The 19,225-nt window shown below is 34.3% G+C and overlaps 1 protein-coding gene across 1 annotated transcript in view; it reads right to left on the bottom strand.

The window, feature by feature from the left end:
* AGMO (alkylglycerol monooxygenase) overlaps positions 1-18,622 on the bottom strand; it is a 363,147-nt gene extending 344,525 nt beyond the window's left edge. The window contains exons 1-3 of the mRNA XM_025380172.1: positions 18,332-18,622; positions 16,746-16,876; positions 7,388-7,539 (exon numbers count right to left, since the gene is read on the bottom strand). Coding sequence (XP_025235957.1) covers positions 7,388-7,539; positions 16,746-16,876; positions 18,332-18,457 — 409 coding nt within the window. The 5' untranslated portion in view covers positions 18,458-18,622. The remainder of the gene's footprint in view (positions 1-7,387; positions 7,540-16,745; positions 16,877-18,331) is intronic.
* Between the last annotated feature and the right edge of the window lie 603 nt (positions 18,623-19,225).

Below are 19,225 nucleotides of genomic sequence, written 5' to 3'. Positions count from 1 at the left end.
ATGTTCTAAGGCTAAAAGAGAAACACGGCATATTTTGTGTCCATAAAAAGAATCAAAAGTAAGTTAAAGTTTATAATCTTTACTCCATTTATGCCTTCCAATTTAATTTTGATTACTCATTTCACAGCTTTTAATTAAATTTCTGGAGAATATTGCACAGCCATCCTCGGTTCTCCTAATTATTCTTGGAAATATTTCTATACTTTACAATCAATGTTCAAAAATAGACTAATGGAGATTCCTGACATCCCTATATTTTATTTTTGTTTATGACTTCCCTGTTTAATAACTCAATGAATTTATGCTTACAATCCCTTGGTAATAGCCATAATCTTTGTTTCAAATGTACTTTCCATACATTATCTACATATGGAATCTCAGAACACCAAAGGAAAGTTAGTCTGTGTCTTTCAAAATGACTGCAGTTGCTAGTGATAAGAATATGCTATTTCTCTGAGAAAGACCCCCTCAAATCAGGCATTTCGAGGGGAAATAATGGTGACCTTTCAGTTCATACATATTTTAAGTGCTTCTATGGACAAATGTTTAACATTCGACATGGGATGGCTCTTGTCGCTGAAATAAACTCAGAGGAAAATGGTTAACATAGGTGCCATGTTTTTGGTTGAAACTAATGATAAGAGACTAAAAGGCATAGGAAAGTTGTTGGTGGAAACTCCAAGGCTTCTCTCGTAGAGGTGCTAAATAATCACACTTCAAGGACTGAGGAAAAGTAAGGGATCATGAGGGAAGACAAGAAAAACGGTAGTAACTCAGGCAAATACAAGGTAGAGCTTACCCTAAGTGATCCACTAAGAATACAATCACAATGTATTATTAGTAGTATATATTATTATATTTACAGACAGGGTCTCACACTGACACCCAGGCTGGAGTACAGTGGCACAATCATAGCTCACTGGAGCCTAAAATTCCTGGGCTCAGGTGATCTTACTGCCTCAGCCTTCTGAGCAGCTAGGATTATAGGCATGTGCTACCACACCCAGCTAATTGTTCAATATTTTGTAAAGAAAAGGTCTCTCCATGTTGTCCAAGTTGGTCTTGAAACTCCTAGCCTCAAACTATCCTCCTGCCTTGGTCTCCATAGGCACTGAGAGTGCTACGATTACAGGTATGAGCCAGCATTACCTGTCATAGTGTATTTTTAAAATAAAGAATGAGTCATAACGTATAGTAAAGAGTTACAAAAATCTTAGGTATATTCTGATATCAAAAAACAAGTACAGAAGAATGTAAGTAATCTATTCATCAATGCAGACCACAATCCTGGCACCTTCAGAAGTTAAAATAATTTCTCAGCAATACATCTGTTTATTTCCTTTGTTTAAACTATGATTGAAATTAGGATAATCTAACTTCAGCTTCTAAAAGAAAGCCAGAAAGGAATGAATAACTTTTAAGAGTCATATATAGGAGCTCACTTAATCACAATGAAGTTGTGGGAATAAATATTTGTAACTACACAAAAATTGTGAACACTACCTTGTTTGCATACAGAATGAGATGAATTTTAACATGAATTAAGCAACGTTTTTGCTGAGGGAAAAAGTTAACAGTTTGAGGGGATAGTACGGATTGCTTATTACAACAATTTTAGATAATTATCCCGCTTTCAGGACTAAACTAAATTTTGTAAACTTAATGTATAATCAATGCCTCAGAATGAAATATAATAGTAAAAGGTGCAACTGGATAAATTCTATATTTTAATTTTTGATTATTATTAATTTTATTTTTAATTTTTTTTAACTTTTAGATTCAGGGGCACATGTGCAGGTTTGTTCTATGTAAACTGTGTGTCATGAGGTTTGGTGTACAGATAATTTCATCCCCTGGGTAATAAGCATAGTACCTGATAGGTACTTTCTTCTGATTTTCTCCCTTCTCTCACCCTCCTTACTCAAGTTGGCTGCAGTGTCTGTGCTCCTCTCCTAGCATCCCTGTGTTCTCATTGTTTAGCTCCCACTTATAAGTGAGAACATGTGGTATGTGGTTTTCTCTTTCTTAGTTTGCTTAGGATAATGTTCTCCAACTCTATCTATGTTGCTGCAAAGGACATGATCTCTTTCTTTTTTATGGCTGCATAGTATTCCATAGTGTATATATACCACGTTTTCTTTATCTGGTCTACCATTGGTTGGTATTTATATTTATTCCATGTCTTTGCTATTGTGAATAGTGCTGCATTGAACATACACATGCATGTGTCTTTATAATAGAACAATTTATATTCCTTTGGGTATATACTCAATAACTGGATTTCTGTGTCAAATGGTAATTCTAAGTTATTTGAGGAATTGTCAAACTGCTTTACACAATGGCTGAACTGACTTGCACTCCCACCAACAGTGTATAAGCATTCCTTTTTTTCTGCTACCTCATCAACATCTGTTATTTTTTGACTTTTTAATAATAGTCATTCTGACTAGTGTAAGATGGTATCTTACTGTGGTTTTGATTTTCATTTCTGTAATGATTAGTGATGTTGAGCTTTTTTCATATGAAAACTCTAATTTGTTATTCTATGTAATATATGAGGAGGCTGCCTATTTCAGTCAGGGTCCAATCAGGAGACAGAAACCACATTAGTAACTTGAATAAGGAAAAGTTAATATAAAGAATTATTAATAGGTAAAGAGGAATTTAACTACTAAAGAAGTAAGGAGGGAGGAATTCAATGTTACAGAAGTAGCAGCCAAAGAATGTAGCTACTGCCTATAGAGCTGAGGGAGAGAGAATCAAGGAGGTACTTATACCTTTAGAAGAGTCCAACTCATGTACTCACACACTCACACCACCCCCAAGTCTAAGACTCAGACACCTCTGGAGAGGTTGTGGCTACGACTGGAACTCTGTTGGCAACAGAGAAATTTACTAAATAGAGTATATAGGTCCCAGAGTGTATGAGCTACAGCTAGTTTTTTTGGTGCGGCCCCCTGAATGGCAGAGAATCTTGCCAGAGTGTGTAGGCTACAGCTGAGCAAGAGGTGAAGTGTACCACATCCCTCACATACCAAACCTGTAAGTGCCAGATACAAAAGAGCATGCTGGAAAATGGAGGCAAGGTCCCTTTCTCATGTTCCGCCTTTGCAGTGTCCCTCCAGCCCCTTAAGTTGGCAAAGTCTAACATCAAGTCAGCTGGGGAAAGAGAAATGTCTACAGCATGCAGCTCTGACAATACAAGGAAGGGCAAAGAAGAATAGATTTGAAGAGAGGCCATAAATTAATAACTGGCATGCTGGCACTTCCCCATACTTGGTTGACACTGATACAGTTGAAAATAGTATAAAATCATGTATTTATACATACAGTCACAAATCATAACCTCTTGTATTGTTTTTCTAAATTTGGTTATATACTGTAGCATTCTGTCTTAGAACTATAAACCAAGAAATTACATCGGTGACATTATTTATGAATTTAACTTTCTATAAAAGTATATATAGAGAAAAAGTATAAATTTTAAGTGTACAACTAACTCAATGAATTTTTACAAATATAAGAACTTATGTAAACACCTCCCAAGGCAAGACAGAGTTTATTACCAGGACCCTGAAGGCCTCATTCTTGTTCCTCCCAAGCAGTAATTATCAGCTTTTAAAACTGCTTCCTTGAAAATCTTTACCTGTTTTCTTACATGTTTAGTGTAACTAATAAAATGTACAAAGAAAAATAATATACTTATTTTTTATTTTTTATTTTTTGAGACGGAGTCTCGCTCTGTCGCCCCAGGCTGGATGGCAATGGCATGGTATTGGTTTACTGTAACATCCGCCTCCCGGGTTCAAGCAATTCTCCTGCCTCAGCCTCCTGAGTAGCTGGGATTACAGGCATGCACCACCACACCTGCTAATTTTTGTATTTTTAATAGAGACGGGGTTTCACCATGTTGGTCAGGCTGGTCTCGAACTCCTGACCTTGTGATCCGCCAGCCTCGGCCTCCCAAAGTGCTGGGATTACAGGCGTGAGCCACTGCGCCCAGCCTAATGCACTATTTTTATGTGGAGGAAAAGAATGCACAAAGTTACTTTTTAAATTTAAGAACTATTTATCCTTCTATATATTTTTCTAAAATCATCAAAGCTGTCTATAATAGAACTATTGTATTGCCCTTGCTTTGTGTAATTTGACCATAATTAGCAATTTCTTTTTCATTCCAGAGAAAGAAAAAAATATATAAAGAGCTACAGAACTTCAATATCTTGGCATAGTGATAGAGATGGAATTCAAATGTTGAGAATAAACTGTTTTCTGCTAACTGTCCCATAACTGAGAAAATGCAGCATATATGCAATAGAAACAAATGACAACAACAACAAATCCAGCAATGATTTGGAATCCTAAGGAAGCAATTTAAATACATGTAAAGACAAAATTTTAAATACATAATATATTGTTTCTTCAAAACTCACAGCATTTAACATACTAACAAATGTGAAATATGTTTTTGCTATATCATTCTGAAGTAGTGAAAAGAAAGTAATACATTGAATAGAAAAAGTAGGATTTTATTTTTATCTTACTATATTTTAAGATGACATATGTATTTTGGAATTATTGAAACTTTTCAGTTAAATAAATTTGACCAGTTATTCAATTTGGACAGTATTCCAAGAGGGTCAAGAAATTGGATATTATATGGAAGTTTTTTTAGTCCTGTGTGTGTCTTGATTTCTAAAAATCCATTTTAATATTTTACAATATTATTTACAAATAAAATTTAAAATTTGAGCATTATATTGAAGGTTGATACATTTAAATAAATTACTTTTTTCCTACTAGCTTTCCATTACAAGTCAAAAGTCTTTGAACTTACGGTTTGGCTGCATAGCCTGAAGGTTGTGAATGTTTTTCCAGAAGGTTTTCAAAATTTTTTTAATGCCTGCCTTTTTTACTGGATTCAGTTCAAAATTTCTAATGAGAAGCATACTTTAAATAGCCTTGATGCCACATTTTTAATATGTTATTTTACTTTATTACTCTTCCCAACTGAGAACACTTATAATCAACATTTTTAAGAGTTTTATATTGGTAATATTTTGTTGGTTCTTTGTTTCCTGTTATAGTGGGCTTTCCAGGAGTAAACAAATTTGCAGATTTCCCAAATAAACACATCAGTGTTGGGCAGTGTGGCATGAGGAAGGTTCTTGAAAATATGTAATATAGTACAATATAAATGCTTTCTGGAACACCCCTTTGTTGCATAGAAAATGAGGAAGATTGCCAATGAGTTCATTTTAGGAAAAAAACTACTCATTTGAAATAAAACACAAATATGTTATTACATAAACCATATTTATTCTTAATCATGTTTGATTTTTGGAGTAGCCTTTGCATTTATATATGAGGAAATAGTGTCAGGAACTGACCTATTATGTGTCAAAGACAAATGTTATCACACACAAGATTAATGACTTTTTCTAATTTATATATTCACTTCAAATTATTCTAATAAATTAAGCCTTCATAGAGTTTCATTAAATGCACATGCTTAAGGTGGTTAACATAAACAATGCTATATTTAAAGTTTAACAGCCTTGAGCATAACACAAATCCATGCTACTCCTAATTCCTTCATCCTTGCTTGGGAAGGATATTTGGTCACACTTACTCCTACACAGATAACTCAGTTATTCACCCTGATCTCTGGTCTCTTCTGTCCATCTGCCATCTATTTATTATTATTATTCCAGGTTCCTTCCTCTTCCTTCCTTCCTCCCCACCCACTCAACCAACCACCCACTGAAATCCTGAGTTCTGCTCTTCAGTAGTTTTTCAAGATTAGTACTTTCCCGCTCTTCCCTTCAGAAATACTTTGGCATGCTTTTTTCTCCTCAGAGACCACTTGCTCACCTTAGCTCTACAACTATTTCTCAGCCCCTACATATCCCTACAGAGGTTCAGATCTAGATTTGTTCCTCATTCTTCCATTTCCCTTTCTATAACAAAATATTTCTTTGGAAGTGCAGCCAAGAATCCCAAAAAGCAAATTCAGTGAACCAGTGCAGTAAGAGGGCTTTTGCAGATGAGACATTTTGCAAAACTATGGTAACAGAAAAGTGCATATGGTCAGGGCCTAGCTGATTGCATTTTCATTTGTAATGTGGAAGTACTGCCAACAAATTGAATTAAGCTTACTATAGTAGAATACATTACTTAAAATTCCATTCTGTTGCAGAGTCCTGAATGACCATAAATAATTGGGCTGTGAAGTTTGATATTGTGTACATTTTTAGACTCTACAAAGCATATGATAATAACAATAATGGAAGACAATATATTAAAATGCAATACTGCTATAAACATTCATGTGCAAGTATCTTTTTCATATAATGATTCATTTTCCTCTGGGTAAAGAAGGAAAAGTAGATCCACCATTTGATCCAGCAATTCCACTGGAATTACTGGATCAATTACAGATCAAACAGTAGTGGATCTACCTTTCCTTCTTTAAGGAATCTCCACACTGTTTTCCATAGAGGTTGTACTAGTTTATCCTTCCTACCAACAGTGTAAAAGGGTTCCCTTTTCACTGCAAAAATATGAAACCAGCCCAAATGCCCATCAAGAAATGAGCAGATAAAGAAAATGCGATATATATTTAGCATCGAATACTACTCAGCCATAAAAAGGAATGAAATAATGGCATTTTCAGCAACCCAGATGGAACTGGAGACTATTATTCTAAGTGAAGTGACTCAGGAATGGAAAACCAAACATCATATGTTCTCACTCATATGTGGGAGCTAAGCTAAGAGGACACAAAGGCATCAGAACGATACATTGGACTTTAGGGACTCAGGGGAGAGGGTGGGGGTGGCAAGGGATAAAAGATTACACATTGGGTACAGGGTACACTGCTCGAGTGATAGGTGCACCAGAATCTCAGAAATCAAAACTAAAGAACTTATTCACATAACCAAATACCACCTGCTCCCCAAAAACCTATTGAAATAAAAAATTAAACACAAACAAACAAAAAAAACCTTTTATCCTAACAGCCAAATGTTAGGAACTTGTTTGGGTTCTGACTAATAAATACCCCCATAACAGTTAAAATTTTCATTAAAAACCAAACAGTAAATGATTTAAAAAGCAATGCTATAGCCATCACTTTCTAATCTTTTTTAAAATTAGAAAGAAGTGGAAAAAATGTACTTCCAATAATTTCATATCCTTTTAAAATATGGCTTCAGATTTTCTCCACTTAAATTGCAAAGTAAACCTTCATTATTAACTTTTATATCCAATAAAACATCCTATTTTATTCCTGTATTTATCCATTCAATAATTATTTACTGAATATATACTATGTACCAAACACAGTTCAACCTAAGTTAACAAAAAGTCCTCATTCGCGGCTTACCATGGGCCATACGATGGAACCAGTAGTAGCCAAAGTCAACTCCGAAGAAGGTTAAATACCAAGTCCATGGAGAATCCCAAGGCAAACTGAACAGCCTGTAGTTCTCCCAGATGTAAATATAACTGGTCAGTTCAATGCTCCTGAAAAATAGACTGGAAGATAAAATTCACAATCAATGATTATATAACATTTTAGAAATAAAATTATGCTAAAATGTTTTAGATAACATTTAAAATTAATGTCTTCATATGAAAAAATGAAACTCTTTCTTCTACTTTGTTTCTTCTCTGTCATTCTTTTTAAAGGCTCAAATTCCTTAGTATCAAAATCATTCCCAGGAAGCTTTATTTTATTTCATAGGCATCATGGATGCCAGCTGTTTGTGCTCTCAACTTCATGAAATTTAAAAGGCCATTTTTTCATGTCTCTTAAAATATTTTTCATTGAGCCCATGCAACATAAATATGACAAGACTACAACTTAATTTCTATGATTGTCATTTCTAAATTTTACTGAAGTATATATTAAGAATGCTTTATAAAGGGAATATAAACTAGGCTTTTCAAAATATTAGGAAAAAAATTTCCTTAGATGTAAGGTATACAAACCTAATTAAAATAAACAATTGTTGGCCGGGCGCGGTGGCTCAACCCTGTAATCCCAGCACTTTGGGAGGCCGAGGCGGGTGGATCACGAGGTCAGGAGATCGAGACCATCCTGGCTAACATGGTGAAACCCCGTCTCTACTAAAAAAAAATACAAAAAAAAAAAACTAGCCGGGCGTGGTGGCGGGCGCCTGTAGTCCGAGCTACTCGGAGGCTGAGGCAGGAGAATGGCGTAAACCCGGGAGGCGGAGCTTGCAGTGAGCCGAGATCGCGCCACTGCACTCCAGCCTGGGTGACACAGCGAGACTCCGTCTCAAAAAAAAAAAAATAAATAAATAAAAAAATAAAAATAAAAAAAAAAAATAAACAATTGTTTCTAAAACTCAGACACTAGACTATATCTTGCCACCTATTTATCAAACTTCTGCAAATTCTTATTTTCAATAACTTTTAAAAACCTACAAAATATACTTTAATTTTAGAAAGTATATTATTTTTTCTTTCAAGTTTTATGTGATCAAATTTAAGATTAGCTTCTAGATTATTTGTTTTGTCTCTTTTATCAATTTGATTGAGTTGACTTTTTCTTCTATGTTTATTTTTAAATATAAAAAGAATTAATCATTCTGGTTAATAAAGATATATTTATAAGTCATCAACAAGTTTGGTGCTGAAAATTCTGAGAAACTTCTTAAATATTCTAATTTTAGATAAAAGTGGAAGAAGTGGTACAGATTATTATACTACTAAAATTTTTTAGTTTTACAGTATTTCCCTTTACAGAGTCAGTTTCCTCAAATTAGCATTTTACTGGTTCTTTTAAAGATCCAGCCCTTTAATTTTATTCTTGAATTTAATTATCATATGACTTTAACTGTGATTTAATAACTTTAAAACAACCTCTTATACTTTAATATTTTAAAGTATTATTATTTAATCTGTAAAGCATTAGGCTATCTTATAACAGCATTAATGTACATAACTCAGAGAAATGCCAAATGCTTACAATTTTGAACAAGAGTACACATCACCACACATTAAAAAACTCAATTTCCAATTTGAGATTACATGGTTGGAAGAAGCAGTTTTGTCCATGTGTTCAAGTCCTTGACCCAAAGGAATTGCTCATCCTGTACCCCTACTCCAATGTCAATCTGAGTGATACTCTGAGTACTCCATAAACCACTGCTGCAGTGGCCCTGAGACTGCTTGTGGGCCTTCATTTAAAACCTGCCTTCCAAGTTTTTATGAAGGTATGTTAGTCAAAGTAGGGGGTTAGAACAAATTATACTGTAAAGCTTGTTAGCTTGGTTGGTTACTTTTATATATTTAGATGAGGGCTTCACAACAGTGCCACTGTTGACATTTGGACAGGATAGTTCTTTGTTGGAAGAGGTTGTTTGGTGCAAAGGTTTACTGAAACTATGAAATCTTAAAATTGCTCACTATTGTTTATTAGCAGGGGTTACCCATATAAAATTCAAGTTTTAGGTTAAAAATGACAATATCAGTTTTATATGCTTCAATATAACAATTTCTCTAAAACAGGAATTCTTAACTTTAACACTACTACCATTTGGGCCAAATACTTTTCTGTTTCGAAGGCCTTTCGTGTGCATCATTGAATGTATTCCAGCATTGCTGTTCTTTAGCACCTAGATTTAGGACCCCTCCTTCTCACCCCAGCTATGATTACAAAAATGTCTCCAGATATTTCCAAGTGTTTCCTGGGGAGTAAAAATTTCCCCAGTTGATAACCTCTGCCTTAAGACAACTGATCCAGAAAAATAGATTAAAACAAAATGTAGTAGAAAGTTGAAATCATCTATAGCTGAATGGCTTAAGTATTAGCACACGGTATCAAAGCAGATTCCTCCATGGATTCAGGCAGTCATTCAGTGAATTCATATGAAGAGCCTACTAAGTGCCAGGCACAGTACAAGACACAAGAACACACTATTAAACAGGGCAAATGCCACCAGCCTTATAAATGTTCCCTCAATTTAATACCTTTTAAAAAACAATGCTATCTTTCTTGTCAGCTCCAGTGAAAACGAAAATAGGCATTAAGATACCAAGATCTCAATAACAGACTGAAGGTCCTTGAAAAACTTCCATTTGTTTAAATAAATAAATAAATAAATACAATTAAATCAATCAATAAATAAAAATTTTTAAAAACCTGCCTGAGATTGAAATACTTTTCTATTTCTTGTACAGGTGCCAGATCTTGAGCAGACACCCAATTTATTACTCCGTCAACTGACTTATTAGGGTTGACACAAATCGAGCTGAAATATGCTTGACATACTACAGTCAAGCCTTCCCCCCACCACATCCCACACACATTAGCATGAAGCCTAACTTCCCTCAAGACACGAAGAAGGAGGGGAGAATCTGTGAGAGTTATATTCCCTGCTTTCTATCAGCAAAATTAATTTGATATTCTTTTATTACATATATGAAAGAATAGCCATGGAGTGCCCACAACTAAAAGTAATTCACCTAAGCAATACAGCTGGGAAATGATTATCAAGCTCTGGAAAGCCCTGGATTGCAGAAAATAGCACCTACATTTTCAAAAATGTTCCCACCAGACCTTGAATCATAAACCAAAGTTCCTTCCTCTTTCTCTCCTCAATCCCCCTTACCCCTTCCACCCTGCAATCTCAGCACATGACTCTGCATCCTGGAATTTAAACTCTCTAAACTCCATCCTGCAGGAAGAGGCATATGTAATATGTACGTATATAGTAAGCTTACTTTATCACATGAAGATGGAATATTGGGTAGCACTGGGGCTTGGAATTCCCAAATACTAGATCACTTTTATGCCTTAAGTTTGAATGTAAGACCAGGAAAGTGATCTAAATGTAAAGAGACATTAGAATCCTCTAATTAGCAACCTGCGTATAGAGAGGCTTTCCTTCCATTGTCCTATTTTCTTCATGAATTCCCCCAAACAGCAGTTTTCTCTTGGGTCTGAAGTATATGTTTCAGCAAATGAAAAGTAGCTTATTTCTCTAACTAGTGATCTGATTTTCTGTGTGTTTTACAAAATATTTTTCTCTCATCACTAGAAATTTGTCAATGTTCAGTTACTATAAAAAGCTGCTAAGTTACTAAATTACTATTTAGTATTAATCCCCATTTTTTACAAAATAAAATTCAGTTTTAATGCTAATATTAAAAAATAATCAATAAATCAGAAATAAATGTTATTTGGGGATTGAGAATTAGAAACAAATGAGTTTTCAAAGTCATCTCCATCTGAGTCTACCCATCACCAGGAATAGAAGTGTGAGAGTGGTCATGACGTTCACCCGTTCAGTATCTAAGGATAATTTAAGGTGTGAGATAATTAGGCTGAATGAGCCCTAAAATGACTCTCAGGTTGTTGTCATTAAGAAAGTAAGTGACATTTGAAGTAATGCTCTCACTGCAACCTCCTAAAATAACAGAGCAAGTTTCAGAATAAGTAGACTTATGTACTATACTCATACGAATCTGCCAATTTATATTATTCTATAACTGTCATTATAGCTGAGTGTTCTGATTTGGCCAGATTATACAAAACTAAAAAAAAAAAAAAAAAAAACTTAGATATTTTCATTTCAAATACTCTTGTTTTATGAGCCGGAAAATAAATGAATATTTAAACAAGATTATTACAAATATCCTTAAAACTCCAAGAAGTTACAAATAAATTAATGTATTGGATCATATATATGTGTGTGTGTGTGTGTGTGTGTATTTTGGATCATATATATATGTGTGTATATCTATAGGATCATATATATGTATATATTAGATCATATATATGTATATATGTTGGATCATATATATATGTATATATATTGGATCACACACACATATATACATTTATGTAGAGAGAGTGAGAGAGATTTTTCTGCGAAATGTTGTATTTATTTACTTCAAAATCTCTTCAACTGAATCCGGGAGTTTGCACTGCCTGTCTGTAAAGCTACTGCCACTTTTGCTCCATCTAGTGGAATATTGATTTTTGCTTGGTTATAATAAGATAGATAATATTACCTTTACCGTCTGCAAACAAATAAAATCTGTACTACTAATTCTTATTGTTAAATGGTATTATGTTCATAAAACAATCACTTAATTTAATTTCTTCATAACAGAAACCATAAAACCATAAACCTTTAAAAACACAATGTGATAGATTTGGAAGAAATGAATTTGCCACATTCTTTACTTTGCAGGAAATGTATTACTCGATTGAATAAACACACAAGTCCAGACTAATAAGCAGTGAACCTTGCATTCACTAGGGAAGTTTCATCTAATAGAAGTTTGTGAAGTTATGCAATTAATAACGAAGGCAAAGTCTATTTATTCGTTTTTTAATGCAAATGTTAAGAGGAAATGAGACATTCTCTCAAATATAATTAACAAACCAACAAATTTTTAAAATCTATTTTCCTTACATGGGGATTTTTAATAATTATTTCTAAGTTAACAAACTTTAGTATTAATAATAAAGCATTATTATTAACATTACATAGATTCATTTATCTCTTATTTTGGACAATGAATTGCTGCTTATTAAAGTCATCATCCAAAATTATATACATTCATTTGTTAGGTCTGATTTGCCAAGGCAACATTTAGCCTCTCATGTTAAAGCCCCTAGTATAAAAACCCAGTATACAATTTTTCTATATTCTCTGGCCCCATCCCAAAGAGTCAAAAATATTTTTAAAAGGTTTAATTTCCTCCTTTTTAATTTTTTTTTTTTTTTTTTTGATGAATTGAAACTTTCTTGTCAGGAATGGAAAATTCCATGGCAGGCATGGCCAGTAAAAGTATGCATATATATGGTTGAACATTGTGGAGCTAGCTCCATAGTAAAAATTGGCAGTGACCCATATGTATTAAAAGTGGAGTGTCCCCAACTTTATTTGAAAATTTACCTACTTAAATTATCCCTCTAACCTATTGCAATTTGATTTATAATCTGCTGTTTCAACAGAATAAATGAACCCATTAAAAACAAACATACTGTAGATATTTATATCAGGAATAAAACTTCTCTGGGGAGGATGCAATTTATGGAAGTAGAAACATTGGAAGGAAGTAACAAATTGAAGTCCCGGTTTTCTAATGAAGGATTGGAAATTGAGTTCTGCTTAAACAAGCAGGAAAAAAAAATGTGATTATTTTTCACTCATTAACATTTAAGTCAGTAGCAGGATATTTCACAAGTTTTAGATACGTTTGCTTAAACAATAGATTTTGTAAATACTTTGTTAAATAAAGTTTAATTTTTTTACAGTCACATATGCGACTAATTGTTAGAAAGGCAGATTATTTGCATGATACACTGTGTTTATCTAGAATACATAGACATATCTTTTTATAACTAGGACTAGTATCTGATTAGGAAGGCTGCCTACTGGATGATAGGCTGTCTACTGGATTTCAGAAGAGCAAAACAGATGCAAGCCTGCCCAGAATCTGTTTCTTAGGACAGATGGACTTTTATTACAGACCATGGTCTGTCCAACAGACTTGTAAACAATATATAATCTTCTCCATTGTTAATATTTTCCTTGACATAAAGACTTGAAAGAGGTAGCATGTGTCTTTTCTATCACCATGGTAAGCACACTATTAATCTTTAAGGTACCTGAAATTTTATGTAATCCTGAAATTAAGATCCTCAAAAAAAAACACATCGTTTTTCTTCAAAGTCTGCACACAACATTTCTATTACGTGAATGACGAAGTGGAAAAACGTGTTCGCTTTGATTTCCACTTCTTTTGTCAGAGGCCACATGCTTATTTGGAATTATTATCCAAAGCATAATTCTTCACAAATGTATTAGCAAAAGGCATACTACCATTTGTCTTGAAATCACCTATTTGAAGGACGTAGCAAGCCCCTGTTGCTAGTGTAGAAAATGAAATTAGTCCCAGGGAGAGGATACAATCATTGCAGTGTTAATCTAACCCTCAGCTGTTAATGATTTGCACAGGGATTCCCCTTGACGCTGTGGCTTCAACTGAAATATTGTTTTAAGAATTGATGTCAAATTCTTCCTTTTTTTTTCTGAAAGCGGATTGAGAGGAATGGATCCACAGGCTTGCTTTTCCTTTTCTGTTTATATCTGGATTTGGGATTTTTTTTATAGCAACAAATAAAATACAAACATTTTCACCATAGTTCTATACAACAAAACAAAACAAAAAAAATTCATTTTCAGATAATTTGCTTTACTGGGATCTTTCAGACAAGGCTGTAAAAGAGAAAATTCCTTGAAACACTTTAAAGAAATCCACATTTCATAATTTAGAATTCTTCTTTACATCTACAAGGAAAAAAGGTGTAATTTGCTTTCTCATTTAAAATAACTATAGAAAAATATTCTCCAAATTAAAGTTCATAACCTTTTACCTTTCTCTCAAAGGGCACCAGAGTTAACAGTTTGTGTTAGTTTAAGGACTGTTATGAGTAGTGGGTGAAGGAAAAGAACCGCATGTTCTATCCCTGAAGGACTGGTTTGTTTTGGTTTCTTTTTTTCCTTCTCTCTCTCTCTCTCTCTCTCTCTCTCTCCTCCCTCTCTCTCTCTCTCTCTCTCTCTCTCTCTCCCCCCCCCTCTTCTCTCTCTCTCTCTCTTTCTCTCTGCTTTTGGGGGTGTATAGTTTGTAAAAATATCTCCTTTATTCTTATTTTCCTGTTATACCTCTGTACCTTTTTAAAATGACACTGCTGAGCAAAAATATTGTATTGAGGATACAGTTTGTATTTCTGGTACTTACAACGTTATGATAAGAGAACAATCTAATTTAATTTGGAACCAAATCAAACTTTAAAAGGTAAAAAAATAATTCTGAAGAGTTCATTCAATTTGCTGTCAAATTCATTGTCAAAATGCTTAACAAATTCATTCCAATTCAGTAAAATATATGACCTGTAATTGTATATGCAGGGCAATTTTCAGTTATCAGGTGACTTTTATAGTTTATCAATAATCTGATTTCCATAAACCTATACACTTAACTTTCTGAGAATGAGCTAAATTAACCAACTGGGTATTTTCAAATAACTAAATCTACATCTAAAGCTATATACCCATGGGCATGTTGAATGTATTTATTGTTCATTTCTGCTTAAGGGGGACATGTATTATAATAAAGGAAATTATCTATACTTGTAAATTCTTATTCATGATAATCTGGGAATTAGCTGCAAATTTCTGGAGACATTATCTTCCTCTGATTCCAACTACAAAATGCAACAATTACAAGTAGTTTTTCAGAGTAAATATTATTAAGATTACTTCTACTATATACCTAACGCACTTTTCTCAAACACTTACTGAAAAAAAAAATACTTTTAGGTTTATTTTCTATTTAAACTATTTTACGTAATATATGAAATTATTCCACCTTTTTTAGATGTTTAAAGTTTTCATGTTATTTTTAAAAAATCCACCTTAGTTTCCCACTGGGCGGTTAATAGAAACATTCCAAAGCAATGAGCACCAGTCCGAAGTAAAGCTCTTAAAACAGGACAAGAAGCAATGGGTGGGAAGCTGGAATGAGAACATTCATCAGTAGCTCAAAGCACAGACGTCTAAGGGAATCTTTGCTCACCTTCTGCCTCTTTGGTAAGCCCACATGTGTTGAAGATGACTTCCATTTTTTGGTCTTTCCTCTTCACACATTATAATGTACTCTTTCTAAACAAATAGTAGGTCATTTATATCTTACTATTATCGGGTCCCAATATCACCTAATTTTATCATCAACATAATGTTACAGGAATATTACTGCTTTTTGGGTAACTTTACATGCAACAGACATCATTCCAGGCACAGGAGCTAAAACTATTAAGAACACACACCTCTTGCTCTCAAGTTGTGTGCGAGCTAGCAGGAAGGGCTGAGAGAAAAACAGGTGAGCATCATGTCTTGTGATAATTCTAGATCTGGGATAAGCACACAATTCCATGGGACTGTAGTGTAGGAATGCCTAACATAAGGTTGGAGAACAGATAAGGCTTGTTGAAGAGTGTGACATCTATGCTTAGACCTAATAAATGAATCTGAATTGGCCTGGATGGTTTTCTAGGCAGAGGGAAGTGCCTGTGGCATGTGGAAAATGGCAAGTAGTAAAGCATGATAGGATAAAGATGACAGACAGGAGAGTGGAGGACCCAAAAGCAAAGTCAGAGAAACAGTGTTCTCTATAGTTCAAGACAGGGATTTGTACCTTATACTTGAGGCAATAGGGAGCCAGTGAAGGATTTTCACTAGATTCATATTATGGAAATGTTTGGCTGCAAACGGGGTTGTACTAGAGCCAGACACCAATTAGGAAACCATTGTAGTTATTCAGAGATTTGTGTGACCTGCTCTAGGGAATGTCTACACCCCAGAGAGCTATTCTTTCTGAAGCTGAAAGAGACAAAACACAGTTTTAATAGAGAACTAGACCATAACTCAGAGCTGGAACCACAATAAGGCAAATGAAGCACTCATTTTAAAGGGGTATCAACAAAGTCAAGATAAATAATCTTTAGAGTGATTTTTAAAATGAGTGCAAAAAATCAGTGAAGAACAAAATATCAAAATTTTAAATAATGACATGAACAGAATTCTTTGGGAATATTTGTGGAAATAAACTAATTCTCCCATGCATTGAGTTCCTTTGTCCCTCATACTTAGGCAATTTCAGTTTTTCTACTTAGCGTTGTTAACCATCTAACTCACCTTGGAAGTCGAGACAGAACACCAGCTGAGATTGACGTTAAAGCGTCATCCAAGCGACCTGGTGACTTCCCTTTGTGAATCCAGCTGACAACAAGTTCAAGTAGCATCAAGGAAATGAAAAATGGAGTTGCCTGGAAAGGAAATTGCAGAAAAGAGATGCTATTATGTTCCATATGAAATTATTTTACATTTCCTGATTAGTCACTTCAGAATTGAAATGCCCAGATTTGGAAAGCCCCGTAGGAGATGGTAGACACCCATTTTAGAGGATTACTTCCCACACAGTGGTAAAGAAGTCTAATTATTTTAGACATTTGCTAAATATGTGCTCAAATTCTCTCATCCAATTTGAATATGAAACGTAATCATAGATATAGCCATGATAATTATAATATTATAAGATTAGGAGGAACATCTTCCAAATGAGGTTAAAAAAATACATTGAGAATAAGGTAAATAATTAGAAGTCTATCATCTCTACATATGTAATTTAGATCCACTTCAAGAGGCTTTCCTTAAAGATGCACATAATTCTAATTTTTCATATTAGAATTACCAGAACTATTTCTAATGATGAAATTGAAAGGGTAGAGACAATTTTCTTCCTAGAATTTTAGAGAATATGGTAATTTTACATGTTTTCTTAAAACATGATTCAGATTTTATTCACTTGGTTTTGATTTTTGTTTCACGTAATAAGAAATGTTTTGAAGGCTCCACTATTGGTGATGGAGCATTGAATTCGGTTTGATGTTGCAGTATAAACAATAATACTTTATGAAGATATCAGTGCCACTTTTTTTAACTTAAAAAAATCAGAAAGAAAGCGTAATATCTAATCTTGAAAAAGTGTGGATTTTACTCATTTGGAAGGTAATCATGAGTTTTGAAGCTTTCTAAACTGAACTCTCAGTAACATATTCTGTGATGTCATTTTTTCTTTTTTCTATTTCTGCCTTGAACCAGTGAGTGCTGTAGGAACAACTCTGATAGGGTGGGGAACTTCAGTACTCAAGTTCTAATTCTGGATATTTCCACTTCCAGTCATAGCCAGGAACCAGAAGTGAAATGTGCCTCTGAGTACTTCAGAGTTTCAAAGAAAACTTGGTTCAAATTCAAACTAGGGAAGTCAGAGTTGGACCTGGTCAAGCTGCATATCCTTCATTCTGCAGAACTATTCTACCAAATGAAAGAGGAAATAGTTTCCCTGGAAGGGGTGGACAAGTTAAAGATTTAAAAATGAAATTGTTACAAAGTTGACTGATGTGGTGTAACTATTTGACATTGAGCTTCCAACAGCTACATTTACAATGCCACGGAGTCCAGGAAAACTTTGAACTTTTGTTTTCATCATATTCTGGAGTGACATACAAAGGAGGGAGGGAATTTACAGGTGAAGATGGCTATGGATTGTAAGGAAATTCAAGTAGAAATTCTACTTTTGCTTCATGCCTTTAAGAAACTGAATTATTATTAGAATTTAATAATTTGAATAATGAAAGTGAACAAAACCCTAAGGAAGTTGACCTTACCATTTATTAAGAAAGCAGCAAGAGTAAGAGTAACCTCTTCCAATATAGTCTCACCTTTTTAACATAATCAGGCACCTCTTCTAACGTTTGAAATGAAGTTTCATTGGGTTTCATCGTGTAAAACAACATGCGAAATCCCTGGGAAAATGAAACATCCTGCTGGGCTTCTGGGTTCTTCATTTCTGCCCTTGTCTGATTCCCAGCTGGAGAATATTTAGGATTCAATGCTTGAAGCCAGAGGCTGAACAAAGAGGACGAGATGTGCAGCTCAGAACCAGCTCTTTGTCAGAGAACAGCTAAAACCCTCCATTGAGAGCACACTCAACAGCCGATTCTGTGTAGAGACAGAAAAATACAAGGATCAAGAAGAAGTACAGAGTTCAGTGGGCGCTAGGCCAGAAACAGGGCATGTGGGGGAGGGAAAAGAGGACTCATATCCAAATCAAAGTCATATAGTGAAGTTTGACTGTAGGTGGAGCAAGTTACTACTTAAAAAAGAAGAGAAAAAAATCGTTAACAGTGACATGGAAAGAAAAAAGTGATAATGCAGGTACAAGTTCACTCTGAAAAACTGGATAGAAACTCAAGCATCAAATCACATAGAAAAACATTTTTTTCTCCTCATTTAGAAATTTACAATGTGTTCAAGTTTGTAGTCTCTTTATTTCCTGCAGGGACAGGATATACGCGAGCTACTTAATAATAGCTTGAAAGTCAGTAAGCCCCTGAATATCTGGCTCCTTATTACCTATTTATATTTCTGTATCTGAATCATGCTATTATAACTTCTGAATGTTTACAACCAGTTTAGGGGCATTTGGCTTATTACATAACCTACATCGTTTAATGGAAACTTGGTTAGTCACATCTTGATTCTTGTTAGTACTTATGGGAACTTTCTGATTAAAGAAGGTGCCAAGATGTTGCTGTGAGACCTATTTCTGTTTT

This window comes from Theropithecus gelada, chromosome 3, assembly GCF_003255815.1.
Source record: "Theropithecus gelada isolate Dixy chromosome 3, Tgel_1.0, whole genome shotgun sequence".
NCBI classification, from domain to species: Eukaryota; Metazoa; Chordata; class Mammalia; order Primates; family Cercopithecidae; genus Theropithecus; species Theropithecus gelada.
This window is presented reverse-complemented; position numbering and strand designations above follow the sequence as displayed.